Source organism: Homarus americanus, unplaced genomic scaffold, assembly GCF_018991925.1.
Source record: "Homarus americanus isolate GMGI-L3 unplaced genomic scaffold, GMGI_Hamer_2.0 scaffold47294, whole genome shotgun sequence".
In the NCBI taxonomy this organism is placed as follows: domain Eukaryota; kingdom Metazoa; phylum Arthropoda; class Malacostraca; order Decapoda; family Nephropidae; genus Homarus; species Homarus americanus.
In genome coordinates this window covers 31652-55291 of record NW_024745936.1, presented here as the reverse complement: position 1 = coordinate 55291, position 23640 = coordinate 31652, and the positions used below count along the sequence as shown (strand labels likewise).

The 23640-nt window shown below is 44.6% G+C and overlaps 1 protein-coding gene and 1 long non-coding RNA gene across 3 annotated transcripts in view; one reads left to right on the top strand and one right to left on the bottom strand.

Moving 5' to 3' along the window:
* LOC121878829 overlaps positions 1-23640 on the top strand; it is a 151694-nt gene that overhangs the window by 106552 nt on the left and 21502 nt on the right. The window contains exon 3 of the long non-coding RNA XR_006091234.1: positions 15489-15692. This is a non-coding gene — a long non-coding RNA (uncharacterized LOC121878829). The remainder of the gene's footprint in view (positions 1-15488; positions 15693-23640) is intronic.
* Positions 25-22774, bottom strand: LOC121878828 (facilitated trehalose transporter Tret1-like). Of its 2 annotated transcripts, XM_042385243.1 has the most exons (4): positions 22739-22773; positions 22454-22657; positions 3582-3662; positions 25-2220 (listed from the first exon to the last, which is right to left on the bottom strand). In XM_042385243.1, exons 3-4 carry the CDS (start codon positions 3636-3638, stop codon positions 817-819), a joined length of 1461 nt encoding a protein of 486 aa, XP_042241177.1. In that variant the 5' UTR covers positions 3639-3662; positions 22454-22657; positions 22739-22773; the 3' UTR covers positions 25-816. The 2 variants fall into 2 exon arrangements, with proteins under 2 accessions (XP_042241177.1, XP_042241176.1); XM_042385242.1 differs by having other exon boundaries at positions 22454-22774.

Here is a 23640-nt window from a genome sequence, read left to right as displayed (position 1 = left end):
AGAGGTTAAACAAAACGACAAACATCTACAAGAGTATTTTGTTTTATTATCAGAATAAGTGTTGTTACAAAGTATTTAGAGAAATAATAGAAAAAAGGAATCATTCTATATACAGACTAGTAGAGTTTTCTCTAATAAATTAAAACTATCTTACACATCACTGGACAATTGTTTGGTACATTATATACAGTATATGTTCGCCTCCTGCCAACGGAAATAATAGATCTAAACTTGATACGTGAAGGGAAAAAAGTTTAAGAAAATAAAATAATTTCAGTACGAAAGACATCTTCTAGTTACAATATAAAGTGATATCTGGCAACTCAAGGAGTCTATAAAAGTTGAACATCTATATAAACACACACACACACACACACAGCGAGATAGTGAGAGACACACCCCACTACTGTCTCTACACCACGCACTCATCAGCGAGATATGAAACAGACTTAGGTCGTCAAGTATCGTCTCTTTACACACAACAGAGTTCTGGCCTTTATCTCGGCTGTTGCTTCGGTACACTCGAGTTACACAGACTTACGAGTACACAGAGTTTATCCAGCCCTGGCCTTTATTCCAGCACGGCTCTCGTACACAGAAGTTCCGCACACAACCACACAAATGAGTCTTGTCATTGTCTCAAGTTCAGTAAACTCACACTCTCGCACACAGTGTTTTATCACCACTTCACACTTAGCTTAACTCTGTTACACTCGGGTTCCACCAACAACCACACACAGAGCCATGTACCTTGCCTCTGTCTTAGCGTCTCTCTAACACATACTACCACTACATACAACACGTGACGGACACTTGTTAAGGTATCAATCTGTTCTGTGTGCACTGTTCATTGTATATAGGGGTGTACCGTTCCTGAGGCGTGTACTTCTGCATTTCCTGTAGACCGCGGCCTTTTGTCTCGGGCACTAAAACTACTGTGAAGACGAGGCCAATGAGGGAGATCCCAGCGTAGAGCCAAAAGGCCCCGTACAGACCCAGCAGTAACTGGAAGTCGACGAAGGTCTTCACGCTGGCGAAGGAACATGCGTAACTGACAGAGTTAGCGATGGCTCCCAGGCCGCGGTGTTTGAGAGGGAAGAGCTCACCGATATAGATCCATGCTATTGGCGATATGCCTAATGCAAATGCCACCTGGAATATCAGAGCACAGGTGAGGGGAATCCAGTCTAGGCCTGGCCCTGGCCCTGCGTCGACACCGTTGCTGCCCGTGACGTACAGGAAGGTACCAAAGCCCGCCAGTGCTGTGGACATCAGGAGATTCGACACTATCAGTAGAGGGAGGCGGCCCACGGTGTCGATGAGTACAGATGACACCATCCCAGCGAGAATCTGCAAAAGACCCACCACCACTGCGGCGCTGTAGGGGTTAATACCGACGAAGGCTTCAGTCAAGATGGGGACGGCGTAGAAGTTGAAGGCGTTGGCTCCACTGAACTTCTGGAAAACCATAAGTCCGCAGGTGATAAGAACGGGTTTGATCAGATCACGACGCCACTCCCGATAACATGAGACATCAGAGTCCCTTCGCATGGCTTCGATGTTGGCCCGCATGGTTTCCAGCTCCTGTGTGACGTCGAGTCCTCCCCGCAGCCAAGACAAGGACGTCGCTGCGTCGTCTTCACGTCCCCGGTACAACAAGTAACTAGGCGTCTCTGGAATGAGCATGAGCGCGAGAAAGAGCAGCGCTGGGGCGATGGAGGCAACCATAGCAAGCTGACGCCAGTCTAGGTAGACGCCCAGTAAAAAGGAGAGCAACATGCCGATGTTGGCGGTAAGCTTAGCCACGGAGCACAGGCAGCCACGGATCTCAGGATGGGCGATCTCGCTGATGTAGACGGGCGTGACGAGCGACACCACAGCTGACCAGATGCCGCACATGAAGGAGGAGGCGTATACCATGTACACACTCGAGGCGAACACCGTCAGGAGCCACGAGAGAGCGAAAGGCAGTGACACCACGGCCAACACACTCTTCCTGCCCAGCCTCATGGCCAGACCACCTGGAATGCCGCCGAAGAAGGCCCCCAGAAGAGAGAGAGACGCGATCCAGGAACCTTGCTCGGGCGTGATGGTGAAGTCGTGGGGTTGGGTGTTGTTGATGGAGGGTGGGATCTGCATGGAGGCGAGGGCGGGGGAGGAATAGCCCTTACCCAGACCCGTTGCCAGAGGTCCTAGAGCAACGATCATCGTCGCCACGACCTGTAAACAACAAAACCACAATTAAAAGAGGTCATATAGGACTTAAACCGTACCTAGAATTTCCTTATACTTTAAAATTTTCTCTCAGCATACCAAGGCTGCGTACACAACTATACACAACAAAGGTCACTCTCGAGGAGGAAATAAAACCTTGGACGTGAAGTGGCAACTAATTAAGACTTAGTAAGACCTGACACAGACTGAGGATCACCCGTCGTCGAACAATCCCGCTAAGCCAAACCTGTCGTGTCTGATGCTCAGTGTTGGCTCGGCCCCCCTGACACTATACAGCTGGACAGACGAGGATACTTGAGAACAGACAACTAATGGGTACAGTTGCTAGTTAGAGTCCGGGAGAAGGAAGGTAGAGAACACCTACCTAATGGCCACAGTGAGAGACATAAACAGTGAGAGACATTACACATAGTTACGAAGATCATAAGTGTGGGTTATAAAAACACAAATATTTAGAGATGAGAGATAAATGTAAACACACTGGGCTTATAGGAACGCCATCTATTGAGACGAAAAGACTTGAATCAAGGTTACACACAAATATTAAACCACACCTGGCAACACTGATTTATTTTTCTTGGTTTTATTGTTGCTTCTTATATATTTTTTTTCCAATGGCCGGTTTCTTTGATGTTCATAATGAGAATAATATATTTTTTTTTTAATAATTTATTCTTATAGAACCAACATTCACCACTGGAATACTGTAACACAAATCTCATATAAACAAGAGATTTGGTTCTCTCACAAAATAACCTAACCTAACCAAACCCTAACCTAACCAAACCCTAACCAAACCTAACCAAACTCCAACCAAACCAATTCTCAGATAACAAGCACAAGTTGGAATGTGATAACACAACCAAGTGCTTCAGGTATCCAAGGGTTAAGGCTGAGTCAAAGCCCATGTGTAGCCAGTCACTCATACGCTCTTTACGTGACCAGACAGCTAATGCCTCGGTGGAATGAGATGACGTGAGACTGATGCACCAACAACCTTGATAATATACTGAGGTGTCATGGCAAGGGGTCAAGAGGTGTATTATCAAGGGATGTCATGTCAAGGGGTGTCATGTCAAGGGGAGTCATTTCAAGAGGTGTCATGTCAAGGGGAGTCATTTCAAGGGGTGTCATGTCAAGGGGTCATTTCAAGGGGTCAAGAGTGTATTATCAAGGGGTGTCATGTCAAGGGGTGTCATGTCAAGGGGTGTCATTTCAAGAGGTGTCATGTCAAGGGGTGTCATGTCAAGGGGTGTCATATCAAGGTTAAGTTAGTTTAGGTAATTATAAACATAGTGTCTTAAACATAGAGGCCATAAGGTACAAGAACTAGATGGTGGTTTTACCTGAGTTAATCGCTGGGGCCTGTTGCTGTATATGAGGCTTAAGGTAGAGCTGGCCATCTTGACCTGGCGGAGGGAGTGTGTCTGTAAATGAGGGAAACGTAAACTGTTAATAATAATAATAATAATAATAATAATAATAATGGTTTAACCCTTTGATGACTATGGTTTAACCCTTTAAGGATGATGATTTAACCCTTTGAGGATGATGATTTAACCCTTTGAGAACAATGATTTAACCCTTTTGAGGACGATAGCTTAACCCTTTGATGACGATGATTTAACCATTCTAGCACGATAGCTTAACCCTTTGATGACGATGAGTTAACCCTTTCAGGACTCAAAGGGTTAAATTACAACCCAAACATAAAACCTAGACACATCCTCTCATTTACGAGAAAAATAAACGATAAAGTTAAGAATGTTTAGGAATCACTCGTCTAAACACTGCCAGGTCAATAGTGTATCTTGGATTTGGCCGGAAGTCGTGAGGTTGTGTGTGTAAACTGTCTCTCTTGAGGTCAAATTTGATGTTCAAGGTTAAGGCGTGTGTGTGTGTGTGTGTGTGTGTGTGTGTGTGTGTGTGTGTGTGTGTGTGTGTGTGTGTGTGTGTGTGTGTGTGTGTTACTTAAGACTTGTTTAATGGTTGGTCACGTACGGTAACACACCTGTACCCATACCTGTGAGTGGCATTGGAGTAATGTTATAATTGACTTCAGTAAGTTTGTAAAGTAACTGGGATACGATTGAGTGACTGGGGTATGACTGTAACTGAATAGGATACGACCCTCAGTCAGCCAGGTAGTCAGTTAATCAGACTGTTAGCCAACCAGACCGTCAGCCAGAGGTAGTGGGTGGACCAGATGTAGACCTTGGTTAGACCTGTGTTCTGTCAGTATCTCGGTGCCCACCCAGTGAGAGAGAGAGAGAGAGAGAGAGAGAGAGAGAGATTCACTGCACTGTAATTACCACCTAAATATTAACAACTCAACCACAACTACAACCACCACAACCACCACCATTACAAAGTTACAGAAGCCCTTACTAAGAAATTCATTAACAAGCACAACCACTATCAACCTTACCATTAATCATACTACCACCACTACCACTATCACTACTACCACCACTACTACTACCACCACTACTTGTATGCTACCAGTCACAAAAAATCCACCAACCAACCATTACTTTCAATCCCTCAATACTTATCCCTATGTTAATTTAGCACACAGTTACACTAAACATGACCCTCCAGTAAGGTTTAAATCACCCCATTGTTAAATAAGGCCTGTATAAACACCTAGGTTACAGGGTGTGGCTCCTTATAGAGACAGTTTGACCCTACTGGACCCTACCGGACCCTACTGGACCATACTGTAATCTTAAGGCAATTATCTTTTTTTGTCTCGTGTTGATAAAATCTCATCTTTCTACGATGCCTTAAAGAGATTCGCTGCTAGGGGTGACGTGGGTTAAGGGAGAAAGAACTTCGGCTATATACCTGAACAGAGAAATAATTAATACGGTTTTTAGCTTATAAATATCAGAGGTGTTGATTCATTAGTTTATTATATAATATAAACTGTATATATAAACAGATAGATATATGAATTAGTCTATTGTGCTAAGGTAACCGGGAATTAGTAAGTGATTAAGCTGAACCATTTGATGAAATTCCCTCTCGAGGTAATAATATTTTCAGTCAGGTAAGGAAAGGTAGATTATTAAAGCGATAAACACAGATACAGAACGATCATACAGACGAATAATATAGAACGCTATATACATCGGCCACAAGCATAATAATACAATTCGTTTTAACTTCACGTCAATTGTGATGTGACCTTGATTTATATAGTTAAGATCAAGGTCAGGTGTGTTTTATAGGTCACAGAAGTAAACCACGCGTCTTGTCTTCCCATTAATAGTTCAAGTGAGGTTTTAATAAGTTGCCACATACAGCCATGGGTAACACTATTCTTCATGATAGCTGGGAATGTTTAGCCGGGAAATGTATCAGATAAAACTGGTTATACATTTCTCAGCATCCGGGAAATTCCTCTGACTTATTCACGGAAGAAACTGATGCATTCTTCACAGATTAATTCATCAACTATTTCCCTTCTGTTGTTTTGGTTAAGAGAACATTGTATCTGGTGTACTGCCTTCGTCTGCTTCCCCTTCAGGTTCCTCCTTCCGTCTCCTGCTGTAGGGGCGACGGTCAACAGAAGCCTAGTGGCCCTCTGTTGCCAGGCAGCTTGACATGAATGGCACCCACAGTGTTTACATCCTTCCCCCACCCCCTAGAACCCGCTGGTGCCTTCGTGGTTACTCTGACCTCCTTGGTGATCTGTGGTGGTGGTGGTGGTAGGGATGCAATGGTGATTGTGATAGTAGTCTGATAGCTCGTGGGTGGTGGTAGCAGTGTGGTGGTGGGAGATGGATTGTGGCAGTAATACAAAAGTAGTGTGGTAATTGTTGGCTGGCGAATTGAAACGATGCTTTATTACATCCGAGGGGACAACCACAACCACGATCACTCCACAACCACGACCGAGTCATCTTCCACCAGCAGTAGATCTGGAGACGAACTACAACAGCTCTTCATCCCTCCATAACACACGAGGACTTAATCCCTCCTCATTGTGTCTCAATCTCTCTCACTGCACTACGTCACTGTGTCCAGGTACCACAATACTGGATAGTGTGTGTGTGTGTGTGTGTGTTCCTGCAGTGAGTGTCAGGGAGGAGTGGCACTATAGCAGGCACCACCGGCAGCAGCAGCATGAGGGTGGGGTGAGTGCCAGCCAAGAGCAGCCAACAGGTCGGATAGAGGTGTGTTGGCTCGCCTCACCCTCTCTTGTCAACACACTGCCGGTGACGCCTGGCCCACGCCTGTCTTTATTACTGAGCCAATTTACTACACTTAAATCAACACTTAAAAGCTACAGAAGAAAGCTCAGGGTCGTGTGATGACTGAGGCACTGTGTTATATGTAATGGTTAAGGATTACACTAACTCATGAAGGAGAATCCGTCTCTGAAAATCCTGTTGAGACGGAAGATTTTCAAGGTATTTACCCAGAGTTTACCTGTACACGATGATGGGCCTCATCCACAGTGTCTCTCTGGGACCCAAACTTCCCAGGTGACGACACACTCAGGTTACTGTTCGGTGGCTTGGTTTTTGTTTACGTCTCTGATTAATTATCTTCCTGACTGATGATGTTATTCGTAAATTAACCCAAAAAAATCTTTCTTTGTTTCCTAACTTATCAAGTGTTTATATACGAGTAAAGTCAAGCTGTTTATACTACCGGGACACACCAGTAACAGAGACTCCGCCCTGTCTACTACTGGTGAGTCGTGCCGGTAGTCACGTCTCGCCTCAACACATACTAACAGATTACTGCCAGATCTCCCCGAGTCTCTCACTAACACACCATACCATTCATCAGAACGAACAGGTATTTCTTCCCGGTCCATCACCAGTAGACCACACCATCCATCACATACTGGCGCAAAAGCAAACAGATGTTCCATTTTTAATCAAGGGAAGTCCTCGGGTTCTTGCATCAAGCAGAGTGTTGGCCGGCCTTGTGAACCAGCGGGAACACTGCCAGCCAGCCCAGACTCACTCTGTTTTGATCTCCATAACTGAACGGCACACTGTTACGACAAGATGCATCACCGCAACTTTTTTACATACAATTATTCCTTCCCAACACGATTATGACATTGAAGTGTTTATATAACGAGGTGTAACTAGTTCGTTGTGACCTTGAAAAGTCTCGTTGTTATAGAGAACTTGGCATAGTACCTCAGTGCATCTTTTCACAAGCAATTAAGATTATTATTTGACAACATAACTAGGATTCTCACGTTCACATGAAGAGTTCTCGGTGGCTTAACATTGTCTTGATATATGTTTCTTCATATAGGGAGCTCAGGGAGACACGTAGATCGACGGTAAATGAGAAAAATAGAGAAAAAATAGCTAATAAATAGATTCCCGGAGAGACTGTGGGTGAAGGAGAGGGTAAGACCACGTGTTTGACATTGTTTTCGGTTGTGGTGTCGGGGCCGAGTGCCAGGTGGGTGCCGGTGCCTACCACAACTACTGCCACCACCACCACCACGCCAGGTGTCTACCCCCACCACTACCACCATCACCACTATCACCACCTGTTGGCCTTAAGGTGCTACAGATGGCATGCGTGTTGTTCTCCTTTACCTGTGGGAGCTCTGTCACCTGGCCCACCCCATCACTTAACGCCATCTACACTAACCATACCATTCTTTACTACCCTCACCACCCTCACTACACTCACCACCACCATCAGTACAGGACCCTCTCACTACCACCATCAGTACAGGACCCTCTCACCACCACCATCAGTACAGGACCCTCTCACCACCACCATCAGTACAGGACCCTCTCACCACCACCATCAGTACAGGACCCTCTCACCACCACCATCAAGACAGGACCCTCTCACCACCACCATCAGTACAGGACCCTCTCACCACCACCATCAGTACAGGACCCTCTCACCACCACCATCAGTACAGGACCCACTCACCACCACTATCAAGACAGGACCCTCTCACCACCACCATCAGTACAGGACCCTCTTATCACCACCATGACACTACCTTCTCACCACCACCATCACGCCAGGTAAACCACACTCCCCGGCTCACAGGTGCTCCACACAACACTGCTAACATACGTGGCATCTCTTCCGGATCACCGAGGTGGATTAGAGGCTCCCACTTATGGCTCTGGGAAGTGTATCGAACAGACAACTCCTCGTGTCAATGGTGCCACCTCAACACACTCTATCACCTCAACACACTCTACCACCTCAACACACTCTACCACCACAACACACTCTACCACAACACACTCTACCACAACACACACTACCATCACAACACACTCTACCTCAACACACTCCAATACCCGCGCTGTCGACCGTTTTTTTTCTGTACAGTGACCAGCAAATAGGTACCAGTCCTATAGTAGATGTAAAGCTTACGGGATCCCAGTTCTAGTAGGCCCAAAGCTTACAGGGTGACTTTTGTTGGTACAGTAATGTCAAACCTGATATACCTGTAACTAGAACGAGTCTCCTAACTACTAATCCACCCAGACGATCATTTAAGAACTAATGAGGAATCGAATAGAAATACTTAGAAACTTTTAGTCTTTCCTGCTCGTCATCTCACGCTTGATACTGGACACGACTTCCACAAATAAGCAAACATTCTTGATGGTAAATATAGCAACAAGTAACAACGTCCTCCTGCCGTCCCACAAGAATGTAAACAACAGACAGAAGTATTTCCCTTCCCCTCGACATATGTGGATGAACGTAACAAAAGGAAAAATAACGTAAAAAAAAAAAAGCTATCTTTCAACCGTGTCAAAAACTGTGGAGAAAAGCCTCGGTGTGAGTCATCTGTTAGGAGTCAACACCTGTCGTCACCTTCTCTCTCTCTCTCTCATTATAAGCTGGGAAATTCACCTCACCACCCTGACGCTACCTGGAGGGCGGCGTTAATCTTCAGGTGAAATAATCTGGGAGGAAATCTTCAGGTAATTCTATTTCTAAAACAAATTGACCCACTGCAGGTGTGAATCATTAAGGTTAATGAGTACACCTGTGCCGTTATTTACGACGGATTGCAGTGAATATACGCGGTTAATTAATTAATCTCTGCAGGTAAAAGAGAACTACTCGGGTTGAGAGAGAGAGAGAGAGAGAGAGAGAGAGAGTCTTTCTACACATGGTTACATCTTCAACTACTTCACAAAACAAAACAATTTACCTCCCCCCCTTCCCTCTATGGTATTTTCCCGCACGTTCGTAATACATAACAAGTGGGCGTGACAGTGAGTAACGAGGAGACACGTAACACTGGAGACGTCACACACACACACACACACTTTTCACGACGTAGATGATGCTTGATTATGATTGGCCAGAGCTGTCAGGTGGCGTGTCACTTGTGTGGGTGTCTAGAGGTGGTGAATATAGGGCCCAAGTCACCAAGAACGACAAGGTAGAGTTTATTTGACGTACTCCTAGTGCCTTGTAGGAGGGAGGGAGGGAGAAGGAGGGGGGGAGAAGGAGGGAGGGATAGAGGAGGTGTGAAGGGGGAGGGAGGGAAGGATTGTGGAGGAGAGAAGAGGGAGGGATAGAAGGGTTGTAGAGGCGTGAAGGGTGGAAGGAGAGAAAAATTGTGCAGAGGGAAGAAGGAGGGAGGGATGGATAGAGGTGGTGAAGGAGGGAAGGAAACTGATAACAAAGTCGAGAAAGAAATAAAAAAAACGAAGAAGAAAGATTAGAAGAATAAAACGAATAAAAAAGAAGAAACGAAGGAAAAAAAAAACACACACACACAATCAGAAGAAGAATCATAACACATACAAAAGCATTATTTTTGTTTACATTCACCAGCTCGGTACACGTGCACCGGCCAGACTCACCTGTCTGACCGAGGCGACCTTTACACTCTCAAAATCACTATGAAAACACTGCTCCCTCCCTCCAAAAAAAAAATTCCTCTGGTATTTCTCTGTGTTCACTTGATTCAGTCTCTCACTTTCTCTCTGTAAATTCTCTCACAAATAAGCCAAGAAAAAGTGACTCGATTGACGTCAACAGGTGGAACAACATGGCGTAAAAAAAACAACTCAGAAACTCATTGGTGATTTTCTGGGATTAACTGGGTAACTAGATGTGTCTCTTTGGTGGGGGGGGGGGGACACGATGCCTGGCTGCTGTATTGGACAGTACTGCAGGTGTTGATGTGGGTTAGGTGAGGTACTACAGGTGTTGATGTGGGTTAGGTGAGGTACTACAGGTGTTGATGTGGGTTAGGTGAGGTACTACAGGTGTTGATGTGGGTTAGGTGAGGTACTGCAGGTGTTGATGTGGGTTAGGTAAGGTACTGCAGGTGTTGATGTGGGTTCGGTAAGGTACTGCAGGTGTTGATGTGGGTTAGGTAAGGTACTACAGGTGTTGATGTGGGTTAGGTGAGTCTCTCTCTCACTCACCCATTCCCTCTCCCCACTCACCCATTTCTCTTCTTCTCCCTCTTACTTTCTCATCACCCCTCCCCTCCCCTCTCTCTGTCTCTCCCCCTCTCCTCACCCTTCACCGTTAATCTCCCATCACCTCCCATTTCCTTTTCGTTATCTTCTCGACTCACACTTAACGACAAAACATTTTTTTTTGCTAGTTTTTTTTTGGTTATGTCTTGTAGGTTACGCCCGTCATGCCTGGGGTGAGAGAGAGAGAGAGAGAGAGAGAGTTAAAGGTTTTCCCTAGTTTCTCTTTTTCTTTTGTTTCATTTATTACTCTCTCTCTCTCTCTCTCTCTCTCTCTCTCTCTCTCTCTCTCTCTTTATGTTATATTTATATGTATTAGTTATTCTCTTTATATATTTACTTGTCTATATTTATCTGTCTGTCTGTCTGTCTGTCTGTCTGTCTACCTGTGTGGATGCTCCAGATCACCAACAGAAAGCTGGTCTCAGGTAAACTGTTTACACTCAGCGCCAACCTCCAGCCTTCCTTCCTTCCTTCCTTCCTGCTTTCTTTCCCTTCCTCCTTTTTTCTCGTTCTTATTTCCATTATTCCTTTTTTATTTTTCGCTCCTCCCCTTCTTCCCTTCCTCCTCCACCTCCTCCTTCTTCCCTTCCTCCTCCACCTCCTCCTTCTTCCTCCTCTTCTCTTCCTTCTTCCTCCACCTCTTCCTTCTTCCTCCTCTTCTCTTCCTTCTTCCTACTTGTATCTCAGAAAACTCACTTTACTACAACAACAAATATGTACTTTAAGACCAATGACTCACACCCTTCCCTCCCCCTCCCTCTCTCTCTCTCTCTCCCTCCCTCCCTCATTCTTCCCTCCGTCCCACAGAATCTATTTAAGAAAATGTCCAAAACTCTCTGCCAGGAGGAGTTGGCAACACACCAGGTCGTGACAATGTTATGACACATGTGGGCGGACCAGGTTGTCAAGGGGTGATGAAGGGATGTGGGGGGGTGAAGAGGGAGGTTGAAGGGGAGGGGAGGTGAGGGGAAGAGGAGGGGGGGAGTGGGTAATGAGGGAGTAAGGAGGGCAGATGTCAAGTTCTCCCTCAGAAGCTCATCAATATAGCCTCCTGAAACCCTCCTACAGCCAACACACCTTCGAGGGCGTCCTGTTACCTTCCTCAGATACATTCCTGGTGTGTGTGTGTGTGTGTGTGTGTGTGTGTGTGTGTGTGTGTGTGTGTGTGTGTGTGAGAGAGAGAGAGAGAGAGAATCTATATATCTTGTTTATTTAAGGAGAAAATAACTCTCTTCTCAGTACCATACAATTAGCGCCAGTAAGAGCAATCACCAACGCCAGTATAAACATTGAACAGCGCCTAGTATAAAAAATAAATAAAATAAACATTTGAATCATTAGTTCCTCCCCCATCATCGCCTTCGTCATTAGTCTCGTCATCATCTCGAATAAACCTTCCAAAATAACCCACCCCCCCAGCGGCAGGTCTCCTCTGTGACACCAAGCAACAGATTATATTTTTCTACCTGTCAACCTGTCAAGCGTCGTGAAACATACCTGTCACACCGTCTGTCAAAAGGTCTGTCACCCTGAGCCAGACTGATAAAAGATTGGTCAATAGTAATCGATAAGGAACATACGTATTGTTTATCTATTTAATGTAAGTTTTTTTCTGTCTCATTATTACAAGAGAAACGTTCATCTGTCTCTCGATTTCTCTTTCTGTCTCTTTTTCTCTCTATCTTTCTCTCTCTCTCTCTCTCTCTCTCTCTCCTTCTGTCGTCTTTAACATGTGTGTTAATAAAAACACTCTACCACACACACACACGCGCACACACACACACACACACACACACACACACACACACACACACACACACACACACACCAGTACTGTATGGTACGAATATTTGGTGACGTCATAATGACCTTTGAGGTGAGGGAAGTCGCCTCATTAATGGGTAGACGAGACAAGGGAGTGACTGTGCCCCTCGTGGGAATGAGTGACTGGTGGTGGTGATTGACTGGTGGTGGTGACTGTATGATCGTGGGAATGATTGACTGGTGGTGGTGACTGCTGGGTAGTGGTGGTGGTGACTGTTGGTATACTGGTGGTGAAGGAATCCCTCTCCTGGCGGCGTCAAGTCTCCATACCTCCCTCAGTTATTTGATCCCATTTCCACCCAACAGACGACCTCTTCAGCGACTACTACAAGAGGTAGGTCAACGTGCGGTAGGAGCGACGGGTGGTGGGCGGGCGGGCGGGCGGCGGGCAGTGGGCGGTGTCTAGCAATGCAGTAGACAGTGAGTCATCCGGAGAGGGGGGGGGGGGGGCGGAGTATTGGGTGGCAAGGGTATAGGTAGTGAAACAGTGGGGTGATGGGTGGCAGAGGTGGGTACTGCAGTGCGTCGGTGGGTGGCAGGGCTAGAAATGGTCGGACGGTGGGTGGCGGGGCGGCAGCTACTGAAGTTCGGCGGACATTCTTCTATTTAGTGGACGAGAGATGTGGATGATGGATGACAGAAACCTCGGGAGAGAGAGAGAGAGAGAGAGTAGCCTCACATGACAGCGGGCGACCACCCACCCGTTAGGCCATCTTTGGTGTGAACATGTTTACCGTCTACCACACTGCCCCTCGCTCACATGACAGCGGGCGACCACCCACCCGTTAGGCCATCTTTGGTGTGAACATGTTTACCGTCTACCACACTGCCCCTCGCTACCACAATCACCACACCGTTATTATGTAAGCTGCTGTACCTGGAGAATCTAACACAAACCCCGACTACTGGCGAGTTGAGAGAGGCAATTGGTGAACAGTGAACTTGACCGGAATTAGAACAATTCTCAGGGGAATCCAACCCAGCAACACTAACTTGTAGGACGATTATACTAACCAGTACACCAGGGAGAGAGAATAAGTCTTTATAGACAGTAACCAGACACACGAGATACACACACACACACATCCACACACAAGACGCAAAAGACGAGATGAGAGACACAGCTCCCACAGTCAGTGAGACATCCCAGCTCACCTCACCCCCCCCCCCCGACACACCCTGGCCTCGTGTATGCGTCTTGTTCCTTTGTTTACTATTTGACTTAATGCTTCATAAGTTATCAGTTTCTTATGATGATGAGAGTTTTTTGGGGGGGAGTTTGATTTATTATTTGATATGAACCGTTGTGTAACATTAAGTCGGTGGATCTTACACAACAATGACTCGCCTCCTTCAGCAGCTTAGTGTTGTGTTTGGTATGCAGTCCTTGGATCATTCTCTTACCTTCTGTGTAGCAGCGGGACACACATGCATACGCGCGTTATCAGCGGTGCCGATCAACAACAAGTGAGGGAGGTAAAGGAGCGCATGGCATACGAAGCTTCCGCCGGACAGGTTCTCCCTCACATACTAAACCAGTGGTCCGAGACGCTCCCTATACAGGCACTGGCGTTTACCTGCCGTCTACCCCTGGGGCTCTACCTTACCCCCCATAGTTCGATATACGTTTAAATCGGTGTTGTTGCATTGGTTCCTGATCGATCATAAGAATTACTCTCCAAAATATATTATCGCCTATTTGGAAAGGTTACGACATCACCTAAACTGACTATATACCATTCAAACAAAGGTACTCAGCTCCCTAAACTGCGTAAAGGCCTTTCACACAGAGATAATTACTTCCTAATTTTACCTTAACACCTTTCATCCCACGCCCCTAGTCACATACGAGCCTCGATCATCCACGTCCACACACCCAAGTCCTCAAGGTGCGGCTGACGGCATTCATCCTGAACACCACGCTTGACCCTCGACCCTCAAGATGCACACACGACTAGAGATGTCACCCACGTATCCCTGATTCAACTCACGACTTACAGGGGGCGACCCACGCAGACCCACGGCTCTCCTGTTGTGACCTATGCACCCCCTACGCCCCCAGACAGCTGCACCCATGGCCCCTATAGCCTCCTGACTCATAATACTAACTTCGTGTTTCGTGTGTTCAATCTTTCCTTCCTTTTTGAAGATGATAAATCGTATCTTTAATTTTATGGTTGTATCTTGATGCAATTTTGACGCCATCTTTGTGTGTATCGTATCATAGGGCGAGTATGCAAGATACGGTCTCGCGTCACCTGTTAGGGAAGGGGAGATTAATCCATGAATCTTTGAGAATATATCTTTATGTAGGAGCTTTAAGTAACGTTGACACATGACACACAGTACATACAATCTTACTTCACTTATTATTGGTTTATAGATAGTTCATTTTTGTGTCGTAACTCAGCGTGGAACAGATCAACACACACACACCACAAGTTAGGAGAACATTTTAACGTAAGGGTCTTTGAGAAACGGGTGGTGGGTCGCCTGCTGTGGCCACTTCTTATTGAGCCTGTGTCCCCACGCCCCTCACTGTGTCCTCATGCCCCTCACTGTGTCCCCACGCCCCTCACTGTGTCCTCATGCCCCTCACTGTGTCCTCACGCCCCTCACTGTGCCTCTACATCTCTCCCTCGCTGTGTTCACTATGATTGTGTTTCTCTATTCACGCCTGAGGTGTGTGAGAAGTACTTCTCCTGTTACGCCACCTGGGTGAGGGAGTATGAATTGAACACGCACATATACATACACGCACCTATGCACTCACAGATTCACATACACAACCCAGCGCGTATACGTAAATTTACATACACACATTCACAAAAAAACACACACACGCACATACATACATAGCAATACACATATGATATCTTCCATTTTTATATTCACGTAAAATAAAATAAAAATAAAATAAAATAGAAAAACCTTCCTTAACGAACACCTTTGCCCCCACAGGTCCTGGTCGTTAACTACCACCTGAAGCAACACCTGGCAGATACACACACGTCAACAACCACACCGTCAGCACACGGCTGTGGTGACACGCTGCAGGTGGTGATGCCGTCCACACCTCCCTACTGACGGTGTTAAGGCAACTACTCCGGAATTACAGTGTTTTGAAAATATTTCCCTTATTCATGAGAGACTTCCATTAGTGAGGTAAGGAGAGGCGGTAAATATTCCACATAGTTGTTTAATACACGTAATTTGAGGATATTTTTAGGTTAAGGTGTGTTGTATGGCCATTGTGTTGTGATATTATTTATGATAGATATATGTGGTAATGGTCTAGTTACCTGTCATTTCATCTACTGTCTACGTTTATTACCTGTTCATTACCTGTTCATTACCTGTCGACACTAACACCACCAACCTACCTACAGTACTGTCAACAACTATTACACTCGCTACATAATTCTTTACCTCAAACTAAACACCTATAATGAGTCAATATTTTAATCTTAGTGTTGTATCATATGGCTTTAATATATTTTTAAAAGCCTCGTAACTCTCCCTAAGGGTCACTTTTGTTCCAATATTGTGAGGACGACTTGAAAGATGGCGATCGAGTCACGTTTATTTTATATTGTATTTTTACTCGGTTTAATTTATAACATTACAATAATAGGGTTTAGAAATTATTGTACGGTCAGGTTCAAGAGTTCAAGAGTTCATGTGAAGCAGTGAAGCAGTTCGATCCCAATGAGATAAAATCACTCACCTACACCAGAGACAGTGAGGGTATATGACAGTTCGAGGACTCATTCACGTGACTCGAATTGCCATTTTATTACAGTTTCGACACGGGTCCCCCCCCCCCTCTCTCTCTCAAAACCCTAACTCTCACCTGAGCATTGATAACATAACATCAAAAACATAAGTCTAATAACAAAATTCATCACAAGCTGCGTTAAAACCTCACTTGAAATATAATATCCCTCATGTGGGGAAAAAAACAAACATCCATCAGTTCGGTCATGGAAGGCGAACACTGAGAAGATGAAATGGTGAATAATAGCCACAAACACCAAACATCTGTCAACAAAGTTCTATCCCTCACTAAAGTTCCTGCCTAAAGTTCTTATAATAATTCTTGTTTTTGTCCCACACCGGAAGTTCACAGTGAGGAGGAGGGAGATGGAGACGATGAACCTCTGTGAAGTTGTCAGTCTCCTTTCGTCTGTTTGATAAATTTACTTTCCTCTCGGTGTAGCTCTGAAGATTAGTGGATATGTTTTAAATATGATAAGAAGGTGTGTGTGTGTGTGTGTGTGTGTGTGTGTTTACTTTATCAAGGAAAATACATTATGAGCACTTCTTTTAGCACACTGGTTTCACCTTAACCTAACCTAACCTTTTTTTTCATAAGAGGTGGAGGTGTGGAGGCATCGACACAGGAGAGAGAGAGAGAGGCACTGTATGCATCGGTAAGTCACTCTTATAAGCAACTGTCTCTAATATTCCTATGAGACATTGCCTCTCCGTGTTTACCAAGTCAATTACTCGAAGGTTAGGCGGTAGTTTAGCCTTGTAGATCCAGCCATTGTTCCCTAAGAGTTGGTTAAGTAAACACGGACGTAGGTATCGGGTTGCTGAGGCTGGTCTCTTGCCTTTGTATGTGAGTAAATGGTGTGTGTGTGTATGTGTGTGTGTGTGTTTCAGGTGTGTGTGTATGTGTGTGTCTCAGGTGTGTGGTGTGCGTGTGTGTCTCAGGTGTATGTGTCAGGTGTGTGTGGTGTGTGTATGTGTGTCAGGTGTGTGTGTGTGCTCTACCTTTCATAACATCCATTAACCTGACGATACCAATAATGTCTTTATACTCACTCTGGCTATGTTCCACCTCCTACTGCCTCCACACACACACACACACACACACACACACACACACACACACACCACCCCCCACATCGTCACAGGTCACCCCAAAAATATTCACTATCCGATTAACAACAGCGACACCAAAAAGGGGATTTAAGATTATGCAAGTAAATCCCCTCTAAGGCGTAAAACATAATCCGGAGGTCGGTGTAGTGGTGGAGGTGGTGTCAAAGCCTGTTAGAGGTATGAGGAGGGGTGAGGTCAGGAGGTATGAGGGTGGTGAGGTCAGGAAGTATGAGGGGTGGTGAGGTCAGAGGTATGAGGGGTGGTGAGGTCTAGGAGGTGGAGGTGGTGAGGTCAGGAGGTATGAGGGGTGGTGAGGTCAGGAGGTATGAGGTGGTGGTCAGGAGGTATGAGGGTGGTGAGGTCAGGAGGTGAGGTGGTGAGGTCTAGGAGGTACTAAAGGCTTCCTGCCTCCTTGAGCTGAGGATTACCTTCTTGTGGGGAGTGTGTGTGTGGGAGGGGGTGGTGTGGGTATCAGTGAGGTTGAAGGAGGATTGGAGGTGGTGGTGAGGTGATGAGGGTGGAGGTGATGAGTGAGTGGTGACGGGGTGATGAATGAGGGTCGCTGTGATGAAGGGGTGATGAGTGGGGGTTGCTATGATGATGGAGTGATGAGTGATGGGGTATTGAATGGAAATTACTCTGGTGATGGGAGGAGAGGGGAGGGGAAGGGGGGAGTGGAGAGGGAAGGGAGGGGCGGGGAAGAGGGGACACGTTTCCCCTATCAAACTCTACGGGTTTTTCTCCTCAAATAACAAAAAAAAAGCAAAATAAATTAAACAAACTTATCATGAACAATAATAACAATCTGCAAGATACCAAATAACAAGACTTCGTATCTACAAAAAAAAATCCCCTTTTCCATATTATTACTAGTCTCCTCTTCGTTAAAACTTGGCGAATACTAAGTTACATTCCGCTAATCACGTACTTTCTTCTGCGGGTAGACAGGCGGGCGACGGGGTAATGACAGAGGGATGACAGACGGGTGTTTCAAGCAGTAGAAGGGAAGAAAGTGACTCTGTTTGGCTTATATGTCGTTGTTCAGATGCTGTTGGGTAAAGGGAGTGTCGTGTTGTGTCTTGAATCTCTCTCTATCTCTCTCCATGGATGAGGGTTGAGAGAGTGAGAAATGGAGAACGAGAGAAAGAAAGAAAGAAAGAAAGAAAGAAAGAAAGAAAGAAAGAAAGACAGGTAGAGAAAGATTAAGGAACTAAAATAAAATCATAAGAGGTCAATCAATCTATCAATCAAAAAGGCTTACTCGCGTCGTGACCTCACTTGACACACTCACTATACTGCTATCCAACTATCCCACCTTAGGTCGACCATCTCCTCACCCCACCACACAAATCTCGCCTTAAAGCTGTCACTCCCCAATACGCTCTATAAACCACTGATTCTCTTAACTAGCTCATGAAGGTATCGGTGTTTTGCATGTCATAGAAAATAAGTCGAGGATAATTATAGGTATTTTGTTGCGGTTTAATATGGAGAGTTTTACGAGGAAGAGGATGAAGAGTTGTTGATTTGATTTTAGTAATGAAACGAGCTACTTGATGAGCTGATTCGCTTGGAGGTTGTTTGTGTGTGTATGTGTTTGTACGTGTTTGTTTCGGTGTGAAGGTGTATGTTTGAGATTGTGTATTGTGTGTGTGTGTGTGTGTATGTGCGTCCCTAGAAAATATTATGTAGAAAAAATACGAATATGTATATTTCTCTTAGAACTAATTTGAGTGTCTGTCTGTCTCTCTGTCTGTCTGTCTCTCTGTCTGTCTGTCTCTCTGTCTATCTGTCTCTCTGTCTGTCTACACCACTACATAAGCCATAGTTATAAAAATAATAATTAATACCTCATGGCCACAGAGTCTACAGCACAAGTCCCTTAACTAAAACGACAAAGAATAAAAAATATAAATAAAAAATCCCAGAGAGAAGAAGCAGACAATGAGATAAACGTGTGTGAAGAATAAGTGATAAAGAGAGGTAGCCAAAGAGGGGATGATAAACAGATGATAAAATGAATGATGATGATGAGAAAGAGAGAGAGAGAGAGAGAATCTGTCTGCCTAAATGTCTGTCTATCTGTCTATGTTCGTATTTCTGACTGTATGGATATAGCTTTCTGTCTTTTTAACTCTCTATCTGTCTCTCTGTTTGACTGTCTACTTTACTGTCTGTTAAACTATCTATCTTTCTGTCTGTGTAACTGTCCACATGTTTAACTCTGTCTCTATCCGCCTGTCTCTCTCTCTGTTTATCCCTGCCCTCCTGTCTGTCTCTCTCTCTGTTTATCCCTGTCCTCCTGTCTCTCTCTCTCTGTTTATCCCTGTCCTCCTGTCTCTCTCTCTCTCTCTGTTTATCCCTGTCCTCCTGTCTCTCTCTCTCTGTCTATCCCCACTCCCCACCCTCCTCTCTCCCCCTTGCTTCTTACACCCACTTATCTCCGTCTGATCATTCTGCATGGATGACTGGCTGGCCAACAGTAGGTAGTCTGTGTCATGAGCTGTGTCCCTTCTCCTGCAGGTCGTCTTTCTGTTAATGCAGATCTAGTTGCTTGTTGTTGCATATACTGTTGCATGGAGTATTGAAGTTACTTATATTATTGCTTGATGTTGCATGGGGTATTGAAGTTACTTATATTATTGATTGATTTTGCATGGGGTATTGAAGTTACGTATATTATTGCTTGATGTTGCATGGAGTATTGAAGTTACGTATATTATTGATTGATGTTGCATGGGGTATTGAAGTTACGTATATTATTGCTTGATGTTGCATGGGGTATTGAAGTTACGTATATTATTGCTTGATGTTGCATGGGGTATTGAAGTTACTTATATTATTGCTTGATGTTGCATGGAGTATTGTGCTTGATGTTGCATGGGGTATTGTGCTTGATGTTGCATGGGGTATTGAAGATAAATACGGGTCTTGCTTGCTGTTGCTGATATTGTTAAGCGCTGTAGCATATTTTGTTGCACACTGAAGAGCTCTTTGGTGTTGCTTGCCTGTGTGTGTGTTGCTATTTCCTGCATGTCTTAGTTCTTGTTATTGTCAATTCTTGTCTATCTTGTTCTAATTATTCCTCTGCATGCCTTTGTTGCTTCTTGTGTTGCTTATTGTGTTGCAAGTTTTTTTTTATATTGCAATTTCCTGTTTTGTTTTGTGCATCGAATATTTTTCCTTGAGTACAATGACTTAACCTCTTGAGTACGATGATTTAACCTCTTGAGTACGATGACTTAACCTCTTGAGTACGATGAATTAACCCCTTGAATACGATGACTTAACCTCTTGAATACGATGATTTAACCTCTTGGAGTACGATGACTTAACCTCTTGAGTACGATGATTTAACCCCTTCAATACGATGACTTAACCTCTTGAGTACGATGATTTAACCCCTTCAATACGATGACTTAACCCCTTGAATACGATGTGCTAACCCCTTCCTAACCCTATATAACCCAACCTAACCAGAATCACGTCTTTAGTACGAAAAATCGGCTCCACTACCGAAGATACACGTATTAATCCGGTATATCCTTGAGTTATGTCCGGTATAGAGAATACAAAAAAGTAATACCGGTATATATCAAATAGATTAAGGGATCCGTTATCTAAAGTATATAACCGATTGTAACGTTATGGTGTTTAATAATAACCAAAAATAATAAATATTTATCTAATATTTCATCAACATTAACTGAACATAAAATTACGTGTTGAAGTAAATGAAATGTTAATATGTATTTTTTTTATGTATGTCAGTAAATATGTTTAGGATCTAGTTAAGGGGTTTAGAGGTCAAGTTAAGGGGTTCAGAGGTCAAGTTAATGGGTTCAGAGGTCTAGTTAAGGGGTTCAGAGGTCTAGTTAATGGGTTCAGAGGTCTAGTTAAGGGGTTCAGAGGTCTAGTTAAGGGTTCAGAGGTCTAGTTAAGGGGTTCAGAGGTCTAGTTAAGGGGTTCAGAGGTCTAGTTAAGGGGTTTAGAGGTCTAGTTAAGGGGTTCAGAGGTCTAGTTAAGGGTTCAGAGGGTCTAGTTAAGGGTTTAGAGGTCTAGTTAAGGGGTTCAGGAGTCTAGTTAAAGGGTTCAGGAGGTCTCGTTAAGGGTTCAGAGGTCTAGTTAAGGGGTTCAGAGGTCCTAGTTAAGGGGTTCAGAGGTCAAGTTAATGGGTTCAGAGGTCAGGATAATGGGTTCCAGAGGTCAAGTTAAGGGTTCAGAAGGGTCCAAGTTAAGGGGTTCAGAGGAGTTTAGTTAAGGGGTTCAGAGGTCTGGTTAAGGGTTCAGAGGGTCTAGTTAAGGTTCAGAGGGTCTAGTTAGGGTTCAGGAGGTCTAGTTAAGGGGTTCAGAGGTCTAGTTAAGGGGTTCAGAGGTCTAGTTAAGGGGTTCAGAGGTCAAGTTAATGGGTTTAGAGGTCTAGTTAAGGGGTTCAGAGGTCTAGTTAAGGGGTTTAGAGGTCTAGTTAAGGGGTTCAGAGGTCTAGTTAAGGGGTTCAGAGGTCTCGTGGTGATGTTTATGAACCTCTGTGTGTTTATTGTATGTTTTAATGTGTTTGTTGTCCCTTGTAATTAATAACATAACACCTATGTACCTATAGGTTGGATATTTAACGTGATTTATGAATGAGTATTTAATGTTTACACTTGGGGATCACACACACACACTATGAACGTCTTCTGTACTGTCACATACGCATACATACTGTACATACACATATACGTGCATACACACATCCAAACACACACATACTCATGCATGCACACATTCAAACACACACACACACACATATCCAAATATAAATACATACACACAAACACATACATACACACACCCCCCCCCACACACACACATACACAAGCTTGAAAACAATGATCGTGCCAACTATGAAACCCTGATCTTCAATACACAGTCACTTAAAAGTACCAAAGACAAGTGTCAGATAAAAATAAAAGTAAATAAAAGTAAGAAAATAACGAGAAATAAAGAAAAAAATAATAATTGTTGTGATTTATAAATAATAAACTTTTATTTACCTGTTTAACTGCAAATCCAGACTCAGTTTACCTCCACTATGATGGTTTTAAGTCCTTGGCGCCACTACCCCGTCCTGCGTGTCACCAATGTACCTCTAAGTGTCATTATAAACATTAAAATCATCCTCGTGATTATCGTAAGTTCGAGATTCGTTCGTTATTTCATCTTCGAAATATCGACTCTTTTCATTTCATAGCAAAGTTCTGAAAAAAAATCGCTCTGAGAATAATGACGGACTTGTGAGAAAATACATCAAACAAGTTTAACTCAAAGCAGGGGAGAACCTTGTCCGCAACACCTCTCCCTACCACTGTCCGAGGGCTACTAACCGCGAGACCTGCTGCCAACCTCTCTTTATACCTTCGCTCTACGCGTGCATTATGGGACCTGTCTGTCTCTTCAAGGAGCACCCATAAGACTTCAAAAGCAGAGGGAAGTGATGCTTGTGAGTGTTCCAATTGAGTCTGATTAGAAAGTGAATTGATAAAGCGAAATGACGAATATATTTTTGACGTTCAACCAAGAAATCTTCGAATGACGCCCCGCGATGTCAACACCACTCAGCTGCCTCGCGTCACCTTAATGTACACCACAACCTTCTTTAACTCTTTATAACGCCTTAAATACACTGTACTAAAGTGAGATTTATGAATAGTTATTAAGGATGGGATTTATTCTATTACTTTACAACAAATTTATTCAGAGTTAATTGTGTGGTTTTTTTTACTGATAAGACAATGACACACACACACACACACACACACACACACAGACACACACACACACACACACACACACACACACACAAAAGAAAATAGAGACGTAGTTGTGGAAGGGAGTGTGTGTGTGTGTGAGAGAGGGAAAGAGGAAGGAGGAGAAGATCAGACTGAAGGGTTGGAGGGAGGGAGGAGAGAGGTGAGAGGAAGGGAGGGAGGGAGAGAGGTGAGGAAGGGGAGAGAGGGAAGGAGAGAGGTGAGGGGGGAAGGGGGAGGGAGGAGAGAGAGGTGAGGAAGGGAGAGTGAGGTGAGGGAAGGGAGAGGAGGAGGTGAGGTGAGGGAAGGGGAGGGAGGAGAGGTGAGGGAGAGAGAGGAGGGTTTCAGTGGTGGGGAGGAGAGAAAGAGTGGGGGTCATCTCCTAGTAGTGGGGAGGGTGTAGTGCTCTTAAGAGGCTCATGGCGCAGGAGCCT